Genomic DNA, 21,055 nt, shown 5'->3' on the forward strand with positions numbered 1-21,055 from the left:
CTCAAAATTAAACAGCCATTCATAATGTCATTATCTGCCCTGCTCTGCAGTCAGGTGCTGTACGTGGTGTCACAGGACAAAGCCTTTGGCAAAGCCCTGGAGGAGCAGCTTAGCTCCTCATCCATCTCATCTGGCAGCATGATGGGCTTCCAGGCTTGCACTGCTGTGTTGCTTTATTCTGACATCTATCATGGCATGGTAAATCACCTTCTGAAGTGTTTATTGGTAATAGTTGAATTCTTTCCACCCATTTAAGCTGCTTTTGAAAAATAAACATTTCCTTGTGCCTTGGAGTTTGATGGAAACACAGGGAGAGTTCCTTGGGTTGGAGAAACGACCGGTTCACGAGGTCAGGATGGAATTTACCAGTGCTGTGGAGGAGAATATCCTCCTCTTCCTGCCAGGATGGTGTCTCCCTGGAAGGAAGCAGAGGTTGCTTTCTTGTACCTATTTAGGAAAGCGGAGGAGGAGATCAGAGGGCAGAAATAGCAGAGACATTAAATTCATCAGCGTAACAGCCAGGAGCCAAGCGGAGAGCAAGGGCTGGGGGCAGGTCAGCCTGGGGGTTTGCATGCAAATCCACTGGGGTTACCTCTGGAGGACTGCAGTGTGGCAGCCCCACAGCTGGTGCTCTCGGTGCTCTTACCACCGATCCTTGCTCCTCTAAAGGCCTAAAATCAAAGTTTTTCTTTTCTTTTTATCTTTAATGAGGAAGTCTGTTGAGTCCCTCTCCTGCATCTGGGAGTTACTTTCCAATCTGATGAATGCTGACTTTGGAGACGGCACCAATGACAAGCTGCTGAGATCACAGCAGCAATCAAGCTTCCTTTGATGGCGGAGCTAAAAATATGTTAGCAGCTGACAGAGCCTCGGGGGAAAGAACATAAAGTTTGGTTTGAAAGAATACTTCTTCCTTTGTGTCCATGCACAGAGGACATCCCCTCTGTAGCAAACACGCAAGTGGGTCACTTCCGAACGGAAGCACCCATGTACAGACCCGTACTGCCTCCAGAGAGAAGCTTTAAAACCCTCTGAGCACTTTGGAGGATGGTGTCACTGACAGTTTTACCTCTCTGGTCAGTCCAGCACTAATCAATATTGCATGGCAGGAGCTACATCCCAGGGGCTGAAGGAAAGCACCTTGGTCAGTACCCCAGCTCAGTTTCACTTTGCTAAATCCAAGGTGTTGGCTTGCAAGCTCCCTGGCTAATGAAAGGTAGCTTGTGTGTCACGATTTGTCACACCAGAGGTGTCCCTGAAGCCCTGCTTCGGTATCTGTAAAAGAAGCTGTGATGAGCAGTGTCACTGCCACCTCCTGGGCCTTCTGGGGTCAGGAGCTCCTCCTCTGAGCTGTGAGTGCAGATTCATGCCAGCACTGTGCAAGAATAACAGAGTGAGTGGCTTCAACAGACCTGCTCCTCTGCCATGGCCTGTGGGGCAATAGCACTGACCGGCCGTGCTCCCAGGTCTCCTTCCCCTTGCATGCATTAGCTATGCATCATCATGCTTTTGGTAGGGGCCGTGTGGACGAACAGTATTGGTTCCCTGTTGATGTGTTGTGTGTTGGGAGGTAAAAGATTGAACAACCCAATTTGGCATATGGAAATGCCTGAAAGAGGGTAGGCGGAAGCCCCTTCCATGATTTTTGGTGATTCTGCATGCATCATGGAGAAAGGAAACATTCATTTGTGTGGTCAGAGAGAAATACACCAGATTTATTGTACTGAGAGATACAAGAGGTATTTCTATGCGGCTGCAGTAGCAGCATGTTTCCCAAAAAAGGCTTTCACCAAGAATGTCTCCACTCAGTCAGCCTCAGTCCTGCAGGTGAACACCTCATCCCTAAACCTCTGTGGGTCCATTGCCAGCAGCGTGCCTGATGCTCCCATTCAGGGTGCTGGCCCTGAAGATGTATGACCTCCCTCGCACTGAGCCTTCGGCGTGGATGCTTTCTGGCTTGTTCTGGCAGCGGAAGAACATGAGGAAGCCGTTCCGATAGTTCTTGTTCATCCATCCGTAGAGCAGGGGGTTGACAAATGTAGAGCACATGGCTCCCACGTGGAAGACGGTGTACAGCAGTTTGTATTCATGGAAGATAAGAACCAGATCAAGATCAATGGCAAGCTGGAATATGTGGAAGGGTAGCCAACAGACTGCAAAGACCACAACTACCATCACCAGCATTTTGGTGGTCTTCCTCCTCCTGCACTGGTTTTCATTTCGAGATGTGGGACTGACGTGGTTTTTCAGCTTGAACCAGATCCTGGTATAAGCATAACAAATAACTGCAAGAGGAAAAACGTACTGCAGGAGGAGCATGGACAGGCTGTAGATAGTGGCATCTCTATTATTACCAGAAGGCCATTTTTCAGAGCAGACAGCCATTTTGAGGTTGATAGATGGGATTTCCTCATAGCGGAACTCTCTGAAGATGGCCAGAGGACCTGCTAGGATGGCTGCAGCCAGCCACATGATGGCTATGATGGTGAAGCTGAGCCTCCTGGAGATCCTGCTGTCCAGGTGGAACACAATACATCTGTACCTATCCAGGGCAATCACAGTCAGGGTGAGAGTGGACACGTGAACGCTCAGAGCTTGAGCATAAGGGACCAGATGGCAAAGGACAGCTCCAAACTTCCACTCATCCAGCAGCGTGTACACTAGGGTGAAAGGCAGACAGAGGGTGTCCACCATCAGATCTGCCAGGGCCAGGTTAGCTATGAAGAGGTTGGTCACAGTCCTCATGGTTTTGTACTTCACTATGATGTAGATGACCAAAGAATTGCCAATGAACCCCAGGAGGATGATGAGGGAGTAGGCAGCAATCAGAACTACCTGGACCCCTGGGATCTTGGTGCTGTCCATCATAACACTGCGGGACCCAGAGAGATCCAGGCTGGGAGTGACGAAGTCCATAGTGTGCCAGCCCTGCGACAGCTTCTCATCTACTGCCAGCTTCTCCATAATGAGGGTGCTGTTGGCTCCCTGCAGCAGTCCCATGCCTGGCTTGGCACCCTTGGATGGGAGGAGAGGGTCTGGAACACAGACACAGCAGAAGTGAGAGTAAGGGAGGCAACAGAGCATCTGCAAGAGCTGAAACTTAATGAACGTGTCCTACACAGCATTTTGGGCGGTGACACCCTCCTGCCTTCCCACTTACCCTGTTAGTTAGATGAATGCCAGTTCCCCAAGGAAATCAGGGCTCATGCTGCTTTCCATGAGTTTCTGGGATTCTGTTTTTCAGTTGTACGAGGCATAAAGTCAACCAGGACGAGACTGTAGGTCCTGAGAAGATCTGCTCGTAAAACCTTTCTGCACACTGCCTCACTGCTCCTTCAGGCTGGGCTTTGCAAAACTGGGAGCTGATTTAAACAAAGCAAAAACGTGGGACCTCTTGGTCATTTTCAGATGGCAATATCTGTCCCACTCTGATCTCAGGAGCATCCCATGCTGCTCCCACCACAGGTGCCACCATCCGAGCATCCCTGAGCAGTGGCTGGCATTGCAGAGCTCCTGCTGGGAAGCGCACGTGCCGCAGAGCTGTGCACAGGCAAACAGCCGGAGCTGTGAACAAGCATCCAGCCGAGCTGCTGCTGAGAGCCAAAGCCCCGGCGTCAGCGAGCCTCTCACCATGCCATGCACAAATGTCTGTGAGAAGCTGGCTCTAGGAGTGAGGACCTTGGCCAGTGAACCAGAAGTGACTCAGCCTGGAACCTGCGGTTGGCATTTGGTGCCATCGGAACAGCCGAGTGTTGGCACAGAGGGGCTTTTGTGCAGTCCAAATGCAGCAGGAGGAAAGCCAGCTCTGTCATTAGCTCCTTCCCAGCCCCTGTGTCTCTGAAGTGCTGCTGGCTTGTGAGGGGAGGGGCGTCATGGTTCCCAACACCCCCTACCTTCCCTTATTTCCATCAAGGGAGCAAAAGTCATTCCCCTGCCCAAACTGGGCTGTTTGCAGAGCACTGTGCTTTCTGTGATCTGGCGACAGAAGAGGACAACGCTCTGCCACAGAGGGAGGGAGACATGAGGTTTAAATGAAGGTGGGAATTAGGGCAGCCCCCTGCTCACCTCAACCCCCTGAGGAGTGAGCTGCTCTGATTTCAACCCCTGTGTGATGGGAATGCTTCCGGCCAGGTGCTGGAGGGCTGCTCCTGGAAGCTGCCCTGCCTGCACACCAGCTTTCTTCTGCTCTCTCCACACCCTTTGGCTTGGCTATCGAACTCCACAGCTGGCTGTTTTATGCCAACCATTCCTTCCAATGAATCTGCTGGCTCAGCTACTGCGGTAATGGAGAAACGAAGCTGCCGCCCAGCGGGCAGGAGGGCAGTGAGGGGCCACAGGGCTGGTGGGGGAATAGCAGTGCTGGACACGTTGCTGGGGGCTGCACTTTCCCTGTTAGGTCTGTACACGTCCCAGGCTGTCTAGTCTCACTGTATCACTGCCACTTGTTACCTCTTTTTTTTGCCTGTCCCGTTTACCTATAGTGCCCAAATCCTGGCATGACACCAGCACACGCTCCCTTCCCTCCTTCCCATCTCACCAGCAGCACACTGCTGCATCCCATGACCACATCTGGGCTGTTTCCTTTTGCTGCAGACTGGCAGCCGCCCCCCATCAGTGAGGAGCCAGGAACATCAGGGTTATTGGAGCTGTTTCGCTTCCTAACAAAACAGCCTTAATGGAGCTATTATTTGATTTGCTTTGCTTTGTGTTTTTTGATATTTTTTTTTCTGAAAGGGAGCTATTAAAAATCAATTAAGGCATTTTAATTAAGAGGCAAAATGGTAATAATAAGTGTTCATCCTCCAGGGGCAGCTGGAGGCTGCAGGGATGCTGCTGGAGTGGACCATGGTCTGTTCTAGTGAGTAATGGAAGTGCTGGCATATGTGTATGCTGCTGCCCGTGCCCAGCAGGCCTGCCAGGCAAGATGGAAAAATCCTTGGAGCTGAGAGCCAACTGCTTTTGGGGGAGAAAAACAGCAAAGCAAGGCCAGAAGGAGGCAGAAATACCACCTAAGCCAGAGATGGATGATGGAAATCTCTTTTTCTCTCCCCAGCAGCAGGACTGGGTCACCAGCAAGCATGCTGTGTGGGAATAAAGGGCACAGAAAAGAGGGAGGCAGGGACAAAAATGGCTCAGAGCACAGCCAGGAATCATGATCCTGTCACGGCTGTCCTTGACTGGGAAGGGGGGAGTGGAGGCAATCGGGCATCCCCTGCTTTCTGCTCCCAACCTGGCTGATGACAGCCACGATCTCTTTCTATGGCAGCAATGGAGCGTGAGGGCTGAGGCTGATGGATGTTTTATGGCTTGGCACACAGATTTGTTCCATGCTGTGTCCTTTCTCCAAAGCAGCTCAGCTCCATCAAACCCTCTCATCTTTAGCAGCCTGCTTTGGAGCACTCATCCCCATCTCAGCAGCAGGCAGGTAAAGCCCTCTCTGCCTGCGCTCCAGCACAGCTTATAAGGGAAGAAAACACAATAAAATGGAATAGTTAACAGAAGATAACCAGCCTGCCTGAGGCCACACAGAGAGTCTACATCAGGCTGGGAACACAGCCCAGGTTCCCTCACTCCAGTCTCCTGTACTCACCACCAGAGAGGAGGCAGCATCTCTTGGGATAACTAGAGTGGCCAAAAAGAGATGGGAAGAGTTGCATGAAAATACAATGTGTGAGTGATGGAGGGGAGGGGGCTTCGCCCTCTGTGTGTGATGTGCTGGTTTGAGGGCAAGAAGCAGCTCTGGAACTATATCTTGAAGCTAAAGTGAAGATAGAAATTATCCTGGGCCCCTCCATCTCCAGCGAAAAGGTAATTGCCCCCACTACAACATTATGGCAGAAGGGGACACAGTGCTGCAGGACATGCTGTGGGAACAGGGCAGTGCTATCCTGAGATAGCACAGCGTGACAACATGATGGGGCTGTGCACCTCATGAGGGCTACAGAGGGAAGAGAAGGCCCTGCAGAAGGAACCTTTGCACCTGCAACCTGGGGGGTCTGCAGCCTCGGGAAAGTTTGTGAGTCTGGGATAGATGAGACAAGGGGAGGGGAGGGAGACAGCAACCCCACTGACAGAACAGCCAGGGAGCAAACCCGCTATCCTGCTTTGGGACAGACCAGAAACTCAGTTTTCTGGTGAAACACATACTACAACAGGACTAGGAGAAGCTCTGTTCCACAACCAACATGCAAGCGGAGCATCAAGCAAGCAAGCACCAACTTCCTTCCTGCAAACCTCTGTCTCCTTGTGCCTCTCTGTCCCTGAGGGCAGTGCTGAGCACCAGCAGCATGTGCAGCCCCAGCAGCAGCACTGGGAAGCTGGCAGAGCCTTGCAGAAAGCCACGAGGAGCTGAGTGCAGGAGAGAGGGGGGGTTTCTCAGCATCTCAGTAGCACTGGGTATCTGTACCTGACTGGTTTCTGCAACCCCCTGCTCCACTCTCACTCAGCATCCCACTTCCCAGGCTTCCTGCTTCTGCTTGGGAACTGTTCAAAACTCACCTGGCAGTATTTCTGATTCACTTTCTCTCTCTTTCAGCTCTCAAGGTCCCTGGATTGCTGGGATGCTTGAACCATGCAGCACGGCTGAGACCCGGCCCCAACTCACCCCTCCCCGACCCACCTGTGTCCTTCTGGTTCGGAACAGCTCTCCTCGCACTACGGCCTCATCGCGGGCTGGGACCCGTCCTGTCTTCTCTCCTGGAGTCAACCTGTGGCCAGAGGGTGGAAAGCACTTTTCTGCAACTGGCTTCAGAGCAGCGAGGAAGTCAGGCAAGGACTGGGGCTGCTGCAGGGTGCTCCATCACCCGGGGAAGCCTCCGTGCCCTGCTGCCTCTGAGGGGTGACTGACAGCCCCCGTCTCACAAAGCTGATGTCGTGTTAGCTCCTGAATGAGAGAAAGGCAGGGAGCGTGTGTTTAACAAACAGAAATGGAAAGGGGGAGGGAGCCTGCTGCTGCTGTTTATACAGTGCTCAGCCACTGAGGGGCTTCTTGCATCGAGGAGACAGGAGCTTTTCCTCCACATCCAGCTCCCTCTCCAGGGACAGCTTTGGGATCGGGCTGTGCCACCAGGTGGGTGAGCATCCATCCACCCCACCACACAGCTCCCCGGTGGCAGGGCTGGGATCGGGCTCGAGGCTGGGTCACAGCCAGAGTGGGCAAGCAGGGGGTCTGCAGGTCCCACATCCCAGGGGAGCCTTCACCATCCACCCCACAGCCACCTCTGCTCTGTGCTCACATAGCATCTACAGGAGCATTAGGAGCAAACCCTTCTGTACTTTGTGACACCAGTAAAGGTGACAGTCAGATGTTTTAGCCACTTGGCAACGTCTGTCTCTGTTCCAGAGCCAGATCTGTGTGGAGCTAGGAACCAGAATGAGCTTTTGTTTTAGGATGTTCAGCACTGCCCCAAAGCAGCAGCATGTCCAAATCTCCAGAATCCAAGCTTGCAGGAGCCCAGGAAAGCACCCTGCAGTCAGCACAGGGAAGCAGAAGGAACAAGGCTCTCTAACTTGCCAACTTTCTTCTCTGAAGAGAAGTCAGGTTTGTTTCCAGTGCAGGATTTGTGGACAATGTGTTTGAGTCACTTCACCTGGGCAAGGAGATTGCCCAGAGCACGGAGGGGAGAACAGCCCCCTCAGCTCCCACTAACAACACAAGGTCATCGGGGCAGTTTTGCTTCTTATGCACACATTGCAATTTGTTCTTCTTTTCTTTATGAGAACACAAACAAGGAGGGATTTCAACTGCCTTCTCATGACACAAAAGTTGTGATACGGTAGGAAAAAGAAAAAGCTCCAGTGGCTCAGCAGAAAAAGGAGACTGAGAGCAGTCCTGCAATAAGTCCCTCTGCAGGATGCTCTTCAACCTGAGACTCAGGCAGAGATCCCTGCGATTCCCCTTCTTCCACTTTCTCACCCATCTTCGCCAGGCAAACCCTGCTGTGCAGCCTGAGCAGTCCTTGCCTGGGAGTTCTGTGCCTTCTCCCCCAAGGAGTTTTGACTGAGCTGCTCAGGAAGGCAGAGAGGACCCTGTGTTCCTGGTGGATGGATTCTCCTCACTTCCGGGGCTCGCAGCAGAATGAGGCTGATTTCTGCATGAGTGAGAGACTTTCTTCTCCCTCCTCTTGTGGTGAAAGATTTCCCTGGTCTGTTCCCCAGAGTCCTTTGCTACAGCTCCCTGCTCTTCCCTTCCCTGGGATGCAATGAAGTGAGAAGCGCTGATGGACAGCAGAGAAACTGCTCAGCCTGGAGCTGTGAACCCTCATCAAGACCATGGGGTGCATTCCAGTCATTTTTGGCACGTGGTGGTTTCTGGATGTCAGCAAAGGCAAGCTCTTAAATCACAGATTAGTGCAAGTCCCTAGGCCTGTCCTCTCCCACGATCTCAGCAGAGGGGTTAGCACCAAAACCCACCGTGCAGCCAAGCATCACCTCTCCAACCATGCAGACAGCTTTGTCAGCAGTAGTGCTTGGTGGGCCAGAGCGTGGGCAAGGAGGGCTGTTGGTGACCCATGGAGGATGCTCCCCTACATGACCCTGAGGCTCCATCACCCAAGCAGAGGTGCTGGGACTGCTGCCTGCATTCCTCCAGCCTCGTACCCCGGAGGTTTGTACATATGGGTGTCCCAGGAGGCTCGTGTCCTTTTGAGCACACTGAGATTGCTCAAACAATTGCTGCAGCTCCAAAGCCTTTCCCAGTGGCTACAGGCTTTGATTAGGCAAAGGCAAGTCCACTCACATGCTCATTTGAGAATTCAACAATGAACGTTGTGCTCCAGGGAGTGAAAATGATGTCAAAAAGCCGAGAAATAAGGCAGAGCAGAGGGATGCTTTTCATCGGTCCACGATGTGCCGTGTGTCTGTGAGCAGGCAGGTCCTCACTCTGCACACCTTGCAGCCAGCTGCACTCTGTAGCTCCTCTGCTGTCATGAAAGGCACATTATCTGATCGCTCCTGGGGAGAAATTGCTGAGAAATCTGTTACCAAGGCTTCCAGATGCTCCAGTTCAACCTGCTTCATCTGGAGCTGCAACACTGACATACTTAAAAAGCAGCTTCTCATTTTTCAAGCATCTGTTTAATCCCACCTGCACGTAACCAAAATATTTCCACTGCTCCTTCCTGTGGTGTCAAGCCTGTGTTTGCTGAACAGCCTCAGAAGCAGCAGCATGTTGTGGTTACACAAAATCCACTTTTCCATTTGAGCCCTCGAGTTCACGGATGCAGTGGATTTGGGAATCTGCGATGAATTTGGGAACAAAATTAGCCACAAAGCTGCTCAGAGGTGGGAGGGAGGATAGAAAGCTGTCTGCACTCTCTCTGAATTTAAAAGCAGGTTCTCATTTTGTAACTTCTTTTTGTCCCCATCTGAATATCTCTGGAATTAGTGGAGGAGCAGCAGTGGGGATATGGTTTTGCTGAAATACCGGAGCAACCTGCTTCAGGGATGCACCACTCTGCCCTGCTCCGGGACAGGAAGGGATGGGGACACTGCAAGCATCACCAGGATGAGGGTCAGGGAGCCAGGGAAGAGGAGAACACATGGAAAGTAATTGGTGGGGTTTGTGCCCTAAGGAAGAAACCATGCTTTAGCTCCTGGGAGCAGACAGAAAGGGCTCATGGGGCTGACAGCGAGGAGGATCTGCACAGACACCCCTTCCCAGCCCATGTGCAGGCAGAAAAGTGGGGTACTGAGCAGCCCCGCTGTGCCTTCAGCTGCTGTTTCTGCAAGTCACTGTGCTCAGAGCTCGCCTCATTTATTAGAGGGATGTTGCTTGTTGTTTGTGTACCGAGCCAGCTAGAAAACAGCTTCTGCAGAAGAGGATAATTGCAGTCAGATAAGCTCTTCAGAGCCGGGATTGCAAAAATATGATACATTGTACACAAGCCGTAGTCCAGATAAACCAGAAATCTGGCTGAGTTCTGTGGTGGGAGCATGATTCCGGGTCTGCAGTGCATTTCTTGCCCGACTTTGGGCAATCACTGCCTGACTCTCAGCTCGCCATTGAGACCAGAGGTGACAGCAGTGGGTGACGTGCACCACACCAGGGTGCCTGGGGAGCAGCACGGGCAGCCCTGCCAGGACAGCCCTGCTCCTGTCTGGGGGATTTCTTTCCTAGCAGTCCATGTCACTCCATGTCACATGTGCTGCTGCCACGGGCTTGCCCTCCTGGGCTGGATGCTGCTCCTTCTATGGGACCACAGTGAAGTCACAGATTTGCAGCCAGCCTGTCGCTCCCAAATGCCATGCATGCTGAATGGGCTGGTAGCAAGACTGAAGCCTTTGGACCTTGTGTGCATCTCTCCTGCTCCTTTGGGGACCCCACTGCCGTGAGAATGGGATCCTGGCACGCAGGGCAGATCCAGCCCCATCGTTTGGCCAGGAATCCTCTTGGCTCTGTGTCCCCCAGAAATGTGACTCACAAGTCTGGCCCTGCAGGATGGGGCTGACACTGAGCCCCCCCGGGTGACATCGGTGTCCCCAGGGCACAAGCAGAGCATGCACAGGCTGTGCTAGAGCGCACGAAGCCATATAAAGGCAGAGCTCTGTGTTTGTCCTCCTTTCAGCTCTTCCAGGCGATGAAAAGGACAGCTCACAGCCCTAATTAGCTGGGACACGCTAATACCACTGAGCTTCCCTGGCCAGCACACTTGGCACGAGCAGCGTGGGACACTTTCCAAACAGCCGCTCAGGGGAGCGCGTGCCTGCAATTCATTATGCACTGAGCAGCTCTTCCTCTGCCTCCACCAAGGAGTTCAGAGCAGACACAAGAAGTCTGGAGCCTGCAGATCTGTTGGGAAACCCATCTGGGGGTGGGGAGAGAGGAGGTGTATTTCTCCCTAAGCTTTAGAGGTACTTCAGGTGCATGGCGACATCAGGCTTTGCACTTCCAATCACAGGCTGCAGCCTGTGGCACTCAGCTTCCCATGGGGAAAACTTTGCTCTTTTGGGGTGACATTTGCTCTGGGAAAAAGACATACAGCCTCCTGGGACACGCGGGGTGACATCATTTGTGACACCATTTGCAGGACCAGCCCTGCTGGTGGGAGAGAAGGGAGAGCTCTGCAGGGCACACAAGGCAGAGCGCTGGCTTGTTCCCCTGGAAGAGGAACCTGCACTGCTCTCATTGTGCGTACATCAGCTGGTGAACTTTGAGTGGGCAGCAAAGGGCTCTAGATAAATCAGTTCCTTCCCATGGTAAGGTTATGAAGGGAGCATCCCAAAGGTGAAAACCTGCCCTGGGCTTGGCTTTAGCCAGGCTGCCTCAGTGGCACCTGCATCTTTCTGGGATAGCAGAGCCAAGGGAAACACTCATGTCCAATCACTCATGCTTTGCTTGCAATGCTGCACTGAGAGGTTGTCTTCTACTGAAAAAAAAACCCTTCGGTTAAGAGTATTGCATGACAGTAAATGAATTCCCTCCATCTCCACTGATTGATCTGAAGATTTTCATATGTGACATCTGGGGATGCTGTGTAGACCTGGGCTCTGTGGTCCTCTTTAATGCAAGCAATAACGGAGCAAACAGCCTGGAACCAGCCAGGGAAAGGCCATGTGGGGCTGTGCTGTGACTGCAGGGCTGATCTCACAGCTGCTGTGTGCTGGCCGTGGAATACGGATGATAACCCACAAAGCACTCGAGCACCTTGAGCAGCCAAGCCTGTCTGGCCAATTTTGCAAAGTGAGTTCAGGATGACCTTCCCTCATCCCTGAGGTCAGAAACACCAAAAACAGCAGGGGAACATTGAAGAGCATCACCTGAGGGTCAGGCATGGAGTTGGCTGAAGGGCTCAGGCACAACCAATGGCAGGGAGAGAAAGCTGCTTTGTGCTGTGTGTGGAACATCAGAGGGCTTTCATGCACAGCTCAGAATAAACAGGCAAACAAGCGGCAGCCAGAAATGTTAATATTTGCAGAAATCTTCTGCTGGATGGCGCCGAGGTGTGGGGAGCTGCAGGGCGGGGGTGGAATGCGGGCATGGGGAATGTCACATCGCGGAGTGGCAGTGCGCCTGGCAGCCCTGCAGGATGGTTTACACAAGGAGTTCAGCAGCCACGTGGATCTGCCCCTAGAACAGAGTCCTTTGAGCATTCCTGGGGAAAACATCATGAGGCAGCACTCATCCTCCCGTGCCTGCTGCAGGAACTGCAGGACCTGCTTGCCAAATGCCATCGCCAGTGGGCCGTGTGCTCAGCTCTCCCAGAGCCCAGCAGCTCAGAGGAACCACAGTTCCACAGTGCAGAGTGTGTAGCATGAGATAGATTGGTCCATGCTGACCCCAAGCCTTCTCCATAAGATCCTGGACACAAGCAGGACAGAATGGCACTGATATTTCTTCCATGCCATGATTGGGATTTGAGCCTATGATCTGAGCCTATTCAGTGCCTCTCAGCACCTCCATGTGGTGCTCACCAGGACCATGGTGTGGGTTCACCCACTGCTTGGGGCCAGTGGAACATTTGTATTGCACACAGCTCCAGTCTTGGCATCATTTGGGTGGTGTATAGTCATATGGTGGTGGATGCCCCATCCCTGGAGACATTCAGTGTTAGGCTGGACTGAGCTCTGAGCATCCAGTGGAGCTGTGGGTTACTCTGTCCATTGCAGGGGAGTTGGCTGGACAGCCTTTAAGGGTCCCTTCCAACTCAACTATTCTGTGAGTTGGATCCAGGAAGAAAAAATATTGGCAAATAACGGCCCACCCCTTGGGCACCCTTCTCCTCCAGCTATTTATCCAAAGATATCTTATCTCTGAGCATTGCTTCATTTCCTGCTTGCTTTTCCAACCAAACCCTTTAAATCATGTCCCTGTGGCTGAGGTCAAAGAGGGATGCATCGTGTTCGTTATGGGGATGTGGCTGTTACCTTACTTCACCTCCTCTCTCCTCCTTTCTCTTTTCCTTCCTGCTGGCTGCTCTCTTCTCTGTATCTTTTCCCATGGGCTGGGGTCAACCCAACCTCTTAGGGCCGCCCCACAGCCACCATCAACACCAAAACAAAGCAAAATGGGGAAGTGCAAACACTGGGAACCTCAGCCCTTCCTCTCCCTCCATCTGTTGGGCTTCATCCTTAGTGGTGCTGCTAACAGCAGACTCTGCAGGGCTGAGCTCCACAAAAATGCACTCTGCCATGACTGCAAAGGCTTTGTGGTCCAACCCGGGGCCTTTGGGCCAGGCTGCTCAGAGGTGCCAGCTGGGGGAAGCGCTGACAGAAGGGAGATGCCAGGAGTGCTGGAACAAGAACTGGAGACTGGGGACACTTGGCAGCATGTTTTCAATCGGCAGATGGGAGCTGTGAGCAATTGGCTGGTGGGTTGGGTCCAAAGGGTTACATTAAGTGAGGTTCCATCAGGCTGGCAGCCAGTCACTGGTGGGGTCCCGGCTGCCCTCTGCCAGCACTGGGACCAGGGGAGCTGGGCCAGCTCTGACAGCTGCAAACCTGGGCCGAAAGAAACCAGGGAAAGAAAAGCACACTGAGCAAAAGGGATGGATTCCCCCAGTGCTCATTTCCACATTCTCACTGCTCAGTGCAGCAGCAGGTCCACGCAGAGCAATGCAATGGCGGTACATCAGCAATGCGTGCAGTGCAGTGCAGTGCAGTGCAGTGTAGTGCAGTGCCATGCAATGCAATTCAGTGCAGTGGTGTGTCTGTGCAGAGCACAGCACAGCAGAACAGTGCAGTGCAGAGCAGTGCAGAGCAGTGCAATGCCATGCAGCATGCGACAGTGCAAGGCAACGCCACGCAGCACTGTGACAGTGCAATACAATGCCATGCAGCAATGTGAAAGTGCAAGGCAACACCACGCAGCACTGTGACAGTGCAATGCAGTGCCATGCAGCATGCGACAGTGCAATGCAATGCCCCGCAGCACCGTCACACCGCAGCTCCCCGCACCCCACGAGGCGCCGCCGCCGGCCCGGCCCGCTCACACGTGACCACATCACATGCCGGAGCCCAACCCCATTCCCGGGCTCAGCTCCCGACCAATGAATGGAGGGGCGGGCGGAGCGTTCGCACGCCGATTGGTCGAAGCGAACGTCAATCCGCGCGGGGCCGAGGACTCAAAGTTGGGAGGCGGTGGGCTGCGGGTCGGGCTGGCTGTGCGGGGTTCAGAGGTGCCCCCAGGGATCCCAACTCGCCTCGCCCGGCCGGGAGGTCCGAGCCACGGCAGGTTCGGCCGCCGAGGAAGGAAGAGAGGGGCCTCGGTGGGCGGCACCGGGCACGCAGCGATGGCAGCGGGCGGCCGGGAGCACAGCCTGCGGGAGGAGCTGACCTGTGCCATCTGCTGCGAGCTGTTCAGCCAGCCCGTCATGCTGGACTGCATGCACCACTACTGCAAGGCCTGCATCCAGCGGTACTGGGCCAGCGGCCCCCGGGTCGCCTCGTGCCCGCAGTGCCGCCGGCAATTCCCCCGGCCCACCTTCCGTACGCACCACCTGCTGGCCGGGCTGGTGGAAAAAGTGCGGCTCTGCGGCTCCCAGGAGCACCGCCACCAGGTGCAGGTGAGCCCCGAAGGGAGGAGGGGATGTGCTGCACGGGGAGCTGGGCCTTGCGCCAGTCAGGTCCCTGCAGGGTGGTTTCAAACCTTTAGCAAACAGATATCCCGGTCTGGAGGTCCCAGTTGTTTGTGGAATCATAGAATCGTTTGAGTTGGAAGGGACCGTTAAGGGCCATCTGGTCCAACTCCCCTGCACTGAACAGGGGCACCCACAGCTCCATCAGGTGCTCAGAGCCCCTCCAGCCTGACCGTGGCTGTCTGCAGGGATGGGACACCACCACATCTCTGGGCAACCCATGCCAGTGCCTCACCACCCTTATCATAAAAGAACTTCTTCCTTATATGCAGTCTAAGTCACCCATTTAATACCGCTTCCTCTTGTCCTGTCACAACAGACGCTGCTAAAATAGTCTGTCCCGTGATGCTTTTTTGGGAAATCCAATTGTGCCCTTCCTCTAATGCTGGCCTTGAGTTGGCTTTGCTCTTGAGTTGCAGCAAAAAGTTGAAATGGAATTATCTTCTTTTCCTTCTTCCTGAAGAAGCGCCTGGAAGAAGCTTTACAAGCCCATCAGAAGGAGATGGAGAAGTTCTTGCAGCAGAAACGTGCAGTGCAGGGAGATATCTGCAGCCTGACGGTAACTGCTGAGCCAGCACTCTTCATGTGCCCTCCTGGGTGGTGGTGGGTGTTTGCCTGAGGGAAGCCTTCAGGGTTGCCATAGCAGTTGCACAGATATTTGGTCAGTGGCCAAGAAGCCTTTCCAGAAGGGAAAGTGACCATCTGTAATACCAGTACTGGTGAAGACAGAGTAAGCAAGGAGCAAAGCTCATGGAAGCTTCTTGAACCTCACTGCCTTTTTTTAATCTGTTCTGCTGTCCTGTGCTTAAGCCAGCCTGGCTGCAGGTTTTGGAGTAAAGTTTGAGGTTAGATGGGCACCCCTGCTCTGTCATAAGTCCCTGGGTTAACATTCACAAAGGAGCTGCGTGTCCATGTGTTGCTACTTGAGCAGCCCCTCTTCATCCAGCAGGCTGATTCTTTGAAATGCATTAAATCCTGGAAGCTGTAGAAACCTCTTATGTGTCTGGAGGGCAGACAGCAAAGCTGAAGGGGCTGGATCAGCAGCACTGGTGATGCTTCAGAGAGCAGTGGCCTTGCTACAAGGACTGTTTAGATTTACTGTGCAGCTCTGAGAGGATGTGATATGCCCAAGTGTTTCTCTAGTGTTTCTCTCCATGCTTGAGTAGTACCGGTCTGCCTGTTTGTCATTGATCTCTGAGACAAAAACAGCCTCAGGCTGACTAAGCTTCCCTGTTGAGTGGCATAGAAGTATTAAAAGCCAAGAAAGGAGGGTTAAAGGAAAGAACAAGTAGTTCAGAGGTACAATTAAACTGATGGTAGAAGGTCTTCAGACTCAAGTCTGATCTGGTGTGTCAGCACAAGCATCTGCTAAAGCAAAAAGAGGCTGGGGTGCCATGGCTGGCTGGTAAAGCTGGAGGCATATTCTGAGTGAGATCAGTATCATGGTGGTAGAAAGGGATGTGCGTTTTGGCAAACTCAGCTAGAAAATGAGAACTAAGATTGCTCTTAGAGATTAAAAGCTTAAAGAGGCAAGAAAAAGTCATTGGCTGTGTCTTGTAAAGGAAGGTAGTGAGTGCACCACAAGGTTGAAGGGCCAATCAAATACCTTAGGGAGGGGAAATGCTCTCTGAAGAGATTGTAACAGGATTTTATCAGCCTTAACTACAGAGATTATTTGGCACAGCTTTCTCTAGTACAAACAAGGGCCTATGAAACTGAGGTATTTCGGGGAAAATAGCAGCAAGTTGCCAATGTCAGGCACCTTTGTTTGGTGTCTGGCATGATGTGAAATGAATCCTAACCTGAACCATGAAGTAGGCAGCTCCAGACAAACAAAAGAGCTCCAGTATAAAATGTAAGCAAATTCCTGATGGTGTGGGAGAGGGCTGTGAGCTCCTACCTGCGTGCAAGGATTTTGAGTTTAAGCAACAAAACTGTCAGTAGAACTTGGTTTTCCCTATGGCTGTATGCAACCTCAGAAGTTGTCCATGTTTCTTCCAGAAAGTTGTGAGTATGTCTGAAACTGATTTCTAGGACTCCATAAACAGAGAAATGTGCCCAGCCATCTCACACGTGTGTGTGTTTTGACTGCCAGGCTCATTACTGTTGTTTTCTGCTCAGAAAGCATCTGGGGAGCTGAACTTCAAGATCCGGGCAGAGTTCACTCGCCTGCATCAGATCCTGGAGGAAGAGGAGAGAGCTGTGCTGGCAGAGCTAGGCAAAGAGGAGGAGCAGGCACTGGCACGGCTGCATGGGGATGTCCACCAGCTGGAGGAAGGAATGGCAGTGCTGCGGAGAGATACGGAGCGCCTAGAGCAAACCCTGAGCAACATGGAAGAGGTGTCGTTGTTGGAGGTAAGCGTGCTTAACTGGCTCTGACAGGAGGCAGAGGATTGTTTCCGGACATTAATCTGGGATGAAGAGAGTCCTAAGTGACACATCAGGCTGTAGCTGCAAGTTGCTCTTGCTGCCATTCCTCTGGATTGTCTGCCTGACTCCTTTGAGTCTGGAGGCCTTGGCTACCAAGGGACACAGCGATCTCTTGGATGTGATGGGTCTCAGAGCCCTTCCTCCTTCTGCCACCCCTGTGAAATCTCCCGGGCCTCAGTGCCCAGCCAGTTTTCCCTAGGGTGGAGGAGGTCCTGGTGGCTTGCTTTCCTCTGCTACGTGACAGTAGAAGTCAGGACAGGGAGTTTATTTGTGCAGCTGCATGAATTACAGACAATGACTGCTAATTCTCTCTGGTCCTCACTGCAGGTGGAGAGCCTGGATATCAGGTACGTGTCTGGCATGAAAGAAGCTGATTTCTCTGCTTATCTCTGTCTCTGGCTGGGACCATACGAGGGAGGGTTCTTATCTTGACTTTTGAAAGCATTGCAGGCTGCTCAGCAGACAACTGGTGCTGTGCCAGATGGGGGCTGGTCCCCAGCATGCACTAGATGCTCTCCCTGGGGAACATGCGTGCTGAGACAGCCCGAGTGGAGGGGAGTGTGCAGGAGATGTGCTGCTTAGGATGAGCGCAGGAGCCATGCATGCTACAAATGGGAGCAGACTTCATTTGGTTGCTTTGACTTCTCTGTGCTTTCTCACAGTTTCTCACGGCTCAAGAGTCTGCAAAACTGACATTGAAGGCAGGTTTCACTGAGCAGTGAGAATAGCTGAGGGTAGCATTTCCTAGACCAGTGCTGCTGTAGAGAAGTGTGTCTCAGTCCCTTCTCTGCGTGGGGATGCAGCTTGGCCTGTGCACAGGTGTGGGTGTGCTGGGTGCTAGCTGTTGTGGGTCAGTGCTGTGCAAGCAGCAGTGCTGGCTCCAGCTCTGTCTACTCAGTCTGTCACAGTTCTACTCCTCAGCTGTGTGCTTTGCAAGCTCTGTGCCAGGGGGAATAAGTCACTGGTACAGAAATTTGTGTTCAGTCTTCACCAAATCTGTAGTGCATGATGATCTGCTGCATTCCTGAGTGTTGTTCTTCTGCACTTTGCCAGCAGCTCAGCATTAGGACTGACCACCACTCTTTCTGTCCAGGCCCTCAGTGAGCGTCAAGCCCTCACCTGCCTTTGACCTGCAGCACTTCCGGGACAGCCATGGTGGCCCTTTGCAGTACATCTTCTGGAGGCAGATGCTGCAGTCCATCTGCCCTGGTGAGTGGATGGGTGGGAGGGATGGATGTGCTGAGGCTGTGGAATGCAGCAGGGGGGCTGGAGATGCTCTGCCGGGGAAATGCGTAACCCGTAAGTGCTGTTCTTGGCTTCTCCACAGTTCCAGCCTCACTCACCTTTGACCCTGAGTCAGCCCACCCCAACCTGGTCTTCTCCAGAGATCTGACAGCGGTGACGGAGCGGGAGAGAGCCCAGCCTGTCCCCAGGAGCCCCCGGCGCTTCCAGCAGTGTGTCAACGTCATGGCCTCGCGCACCTTTGACTGTGGCCAGCATTACTGGGAGGTGTGGGTGGGCAACAAAACCAAATGGGACCTGGGGGTGGCTGCTGAGACTGTGAACCGGGCGGAGAAGGTGAAGCTGTGCCCAGAGAATGGCTACTGGACGCTTCGCCTGAGGAACAAGACGGAGTACTGGGCCACTGCCACCCCCTGGGTGCGCCTGTTTCCCCAGCAGCCCCCCCGCAAAGTGGGGGTCTTTCTAGACTGCCAGGAGGGCACCGTGGCTTTCTTCGATGCTAAGGACATGTCTCATCTCTTCACCTTCCACGAGGTCTCAGCAGAGAGGTACTGCCCCTTCTTCAGCACCTGCTTCAGTGATGGCAGGGACAACGTGGAGCCCATGCGCATCTGCCACCTGGCTCTGTGAGCGCTGGAAGGAGCGAGGTGCTGTGCCCCTGTGGCATCCCCAGAAACTCCTCTCAGTGTGGGACCGGGGCTGCCTGCCCTTCCCCACCTCCACTCCCGCGTTTAAAGTGAGCAGTGGACAAGAAAAGCGTTTGTAGTGCCATTTAGGAGCTGTTAACCAGGTGCCGTCTGCCGGCAGCAGAGGGAGCTCTGTGCACGGCGCACGGCCGGCAGCAACCCGGAGATAGCGGCACAGCTCTGCTCTGCTTGGCCAGCGTTAAAGCTTGTTAGAAAGGCTCCTGTGTCTGTACCTACCCCTGGATTAGAGGCTGTGGGGTTCAGCTAGACTGGAGTGCAGCACAGCCTGGAGCATGGCCAGCCTTGGGCTTCCAGAGGGGGATGCCCAGCAGATTGGCTGTGATTTTAGGCCTGGGATGTGTGGAATTGTGTGTATCCCTCTGAAGAGTCAAAGCACAGGCTAAGTGCAGCCCAAGGTGCTGGCTGGATCCTGTGAATTCCTCCTAGTGAGGCTCAGCTTTCTTTGCCCATGCAGAACAGAACCCCAGGTGCTTGCAGCACATACTGCTGAAACCTATTGCCTCTCTGAACTGCCTAAAACCACAGGAGAAGTGTCAGCTATCCCTGAGGTGTGGTGACAGCAGAGCTGGCAGGTGATGTGTGCAGTGGGGAGGCAGCCAGCTCTGCTGCTGCCCGTGCTTCATGTGGGTAGCTGTGGCTGCATGAGCTGTGGAGCTGCTCACTGCAGTATGTGCCAGAGCTGCCACCTCCTACACCTTCCTATTGCCAAAAGCAGAGCTGGTGAGCAGCAAAACCTGCTTGTCCCAACTGCCTGTGCTGAGCAGGCTCCTGAGGTAGCACGTGCTCCTCCCCATGCTGTGCTGCATGCAGGAACCACAGCATGCTGCTCACTAGCAGAACTGTGTTTTGGGATGTAATGTTCTTGCCTGGTCCTGCCAGGAGGGGAGAGCCTTTTCTGTCCCCAGAACATGGGTGGTGTGCTCCTACGTGCAGGGAAACTGCTGCTCCAAACTGCTGTATGTGCAGCATCAACACTGCATGTAAATAGTTTGCCTCTAAACGCTATCTCAGAAATGCATTTTGCTAATAAACCATAGCACTGTGGAGCAAAAACACCAGACTCTGTATGAGAGCAGTGACCTTTACAACCTGGCCCTGTGTTGTAGCATGAAGAGCTGGGGATGGGAAGAAGCACCCATCTCTGGTCCAGCAACCAACTGTATTTTCCTTGGTGATTACCTTGTTCTGTCCCTGGGTGTCTCACAGCCACCTTGGTGTGGTGTTTGTGTGGCTATGTCCTGGGCTGATCAGAGTCTGGCAGCTTCTGCTGTGCCTTAATCTCATTGCTTTGGGGAAGGTTTTGCTCCCTTGGTTGCCCATCTCCGCGTGCAGAAGGGAGGCGAGCTGTTAAAATGGGATCCTTTTGTTTCCCAGGGCAGCAACAATGGAAAGGTCCCACCAGTCGTGCGGTTACCGTATGTTTGTGATGGAAAATTCCCCGTTGCGGTGGGATGAGCCCTCCCCGTGTCCTGCCGTTAGGCGGCAGCGCGGATGGGCCGGTCCGTGCAGTGCTGTGTCTGGACTGCAGGGGTGGAGGTGCGGGAGCCAAAATCTGTTATCTTAGGGGTACCGGAGCATTCCATGGAGCACAACTCGCACCCTCTGCTCTTCCTTCTCTGAAACGCTGCCCGGGGAGGTGGGGATTCGCTGCCCCTGGTGGCGTGCAGGAACCATGAGATGTGGCACTGAGGGACGTAGTTGGTGGGGGTGGGTTGGGGTTGGAGTTGGGGATCTTCAAGGTATTTCCAACCTTAATTATTTTGTGATTCTATGATCCGGCTCTCCCAGGGTTAATGACTCCCTCACCAGGCCGGGGGTGCTGGGATAAAATAACGGCTGCGGTTGGATTCCTTCTGACAGCTCCAGGGAAGGCACGGGGTGATTTCTTCCCCAGGTTTGGCAGCAAGAACAGTTGAGCACACAAGATGTTTTCATGCCTTTTAGAAGCCACAAGCACACGGTTCTTATTCAAGCTCTTTTTCTCTATTTAGTGTCTGCAAGCGTGCACAACTAACAACCCTGTGGGGCACAGCATGGGGCTGTGTTTATTTATCCATTCGATGCTCAGAGGGCACGTGTGCAGGAGGCCAGGGCTGCAGTGTG

At 53.3% G+C, this 21,055-nt stretch overlaps 2 protein-coding genes across 4 annotated transcripts; one reads left to right on the forward strand and one right to left on the reverse strand.

Annotated features, from left to right (window-relative positions):
* Positions 1–1,436: 1,436 nt before the first annotated feature.
* LOC116231918 (neuropeptide Y receptor type 2-like) lies at positions 1,437–6,904 on the reverse strand. Of its 3 annotated transcripts, XM_090150771.1 has the most exons (3): positions 6,620–6,904; positions 3,161–3,362; positions 1,437–3,035 (listed from the first exon to the last, which is right to left on the reverse strand). In XM_090150771.1, the coding sequence occupies exon 3, from the start codon at positions 2,998–3,000 to the stop codon at positions 1,843–1,845; it is 1,158 nt and encodes a 385-aa protein (XP_090006897.1). In that variant the 5' UTR covers positions 3,001–3,035; positions 3,161–3,362; positions 6,620–6,904; the 3' UTR covers positions 1,437–1,842. The 3 variants fall into 3 exon arrangements, with proteins under 3 accessions (XP_090006897.1, XP_090006898.1, XP_031453788.2); XM_090150772.1 differs by lacking the exon at positions 3,161–3,362; XM_031597928.2 differs by having other exon boundaries at positions 1,437–3,362.
* A 7,039-nt stretch (positions 6,905–13,943) lies between these two features.
* LOC116232157 (E3 ubiquitin-protein ligase TRIM62-like) lies at positions 13,944–20,529 on the forward strand. Its single transcript, XM_031598290.2, has 6 exons — positions 13,944–14,501; positions 15,037–15,132; positions 16,695–16,928; positions 17,331–17,350; positions 18,097–18,212; positions 18,331–20,529. Exons 1-6 carry the CDS (start codon positions 13,944–13,946, stop codon positions 18,873–18,875), a joined length of 1,569 nt encoding a protein of 522 aa, XP_031454150.2. The 3' UTR covers positions 18,876–20,529.
* Positions 20,530–21,055: the final 526 nt, after the last annotated feature.

This window comes from Phasianus colchicus, chromosome 15, assembly GCF_987193195.1.
Source record: "Phasianus colchicus chromosome 15, bPhaCol1.hap1.1, whole genome shotgun sequence".
Classification (NCBI taxonomy): domain Eukaryota; kingdom Metazoa; phylum Chordata; class Aves; order Galliformes; family Phasianidae; genus Phasianus; species Phasianus colchicus.

What these genes read in the sequence shown, in the direction of transcription:
- LOC116231918 (XM_031597928.2), bottom strand. Translation starts at nt 3,084, where the DNA reads ATGCTCTGTTGCCTCCCTTACTCTCACTTCTGCTGTGTCTGTGTTCCA.
- LOC116232157 (XM_031598290.2), top strand. Translation starts at nt 13,944, where the DNA reads ATGCCGGAGCCCAACCCCATTCCCGGGCTCAGCTCCCGACCAATGAAT. An exon ending in GAGATATCTGCAGCCTGACG is followed by an intron (nt 15,133 to 16,694) that starts GTAACTGCTGAG and finishes TTTTCTGCTCAG; the next exon opens with AAAGCATCTGGGGAGCTGAA. An exon ending in GTGGAGAGCCTGGATATCAG is followed by an intron (nt 17,351 to 18,096) that starts GTACGTGTCTGG and finishes CTTTCTGTCCAG; the next exon opens with GCCCTCAGTGAGCGTCAAGC.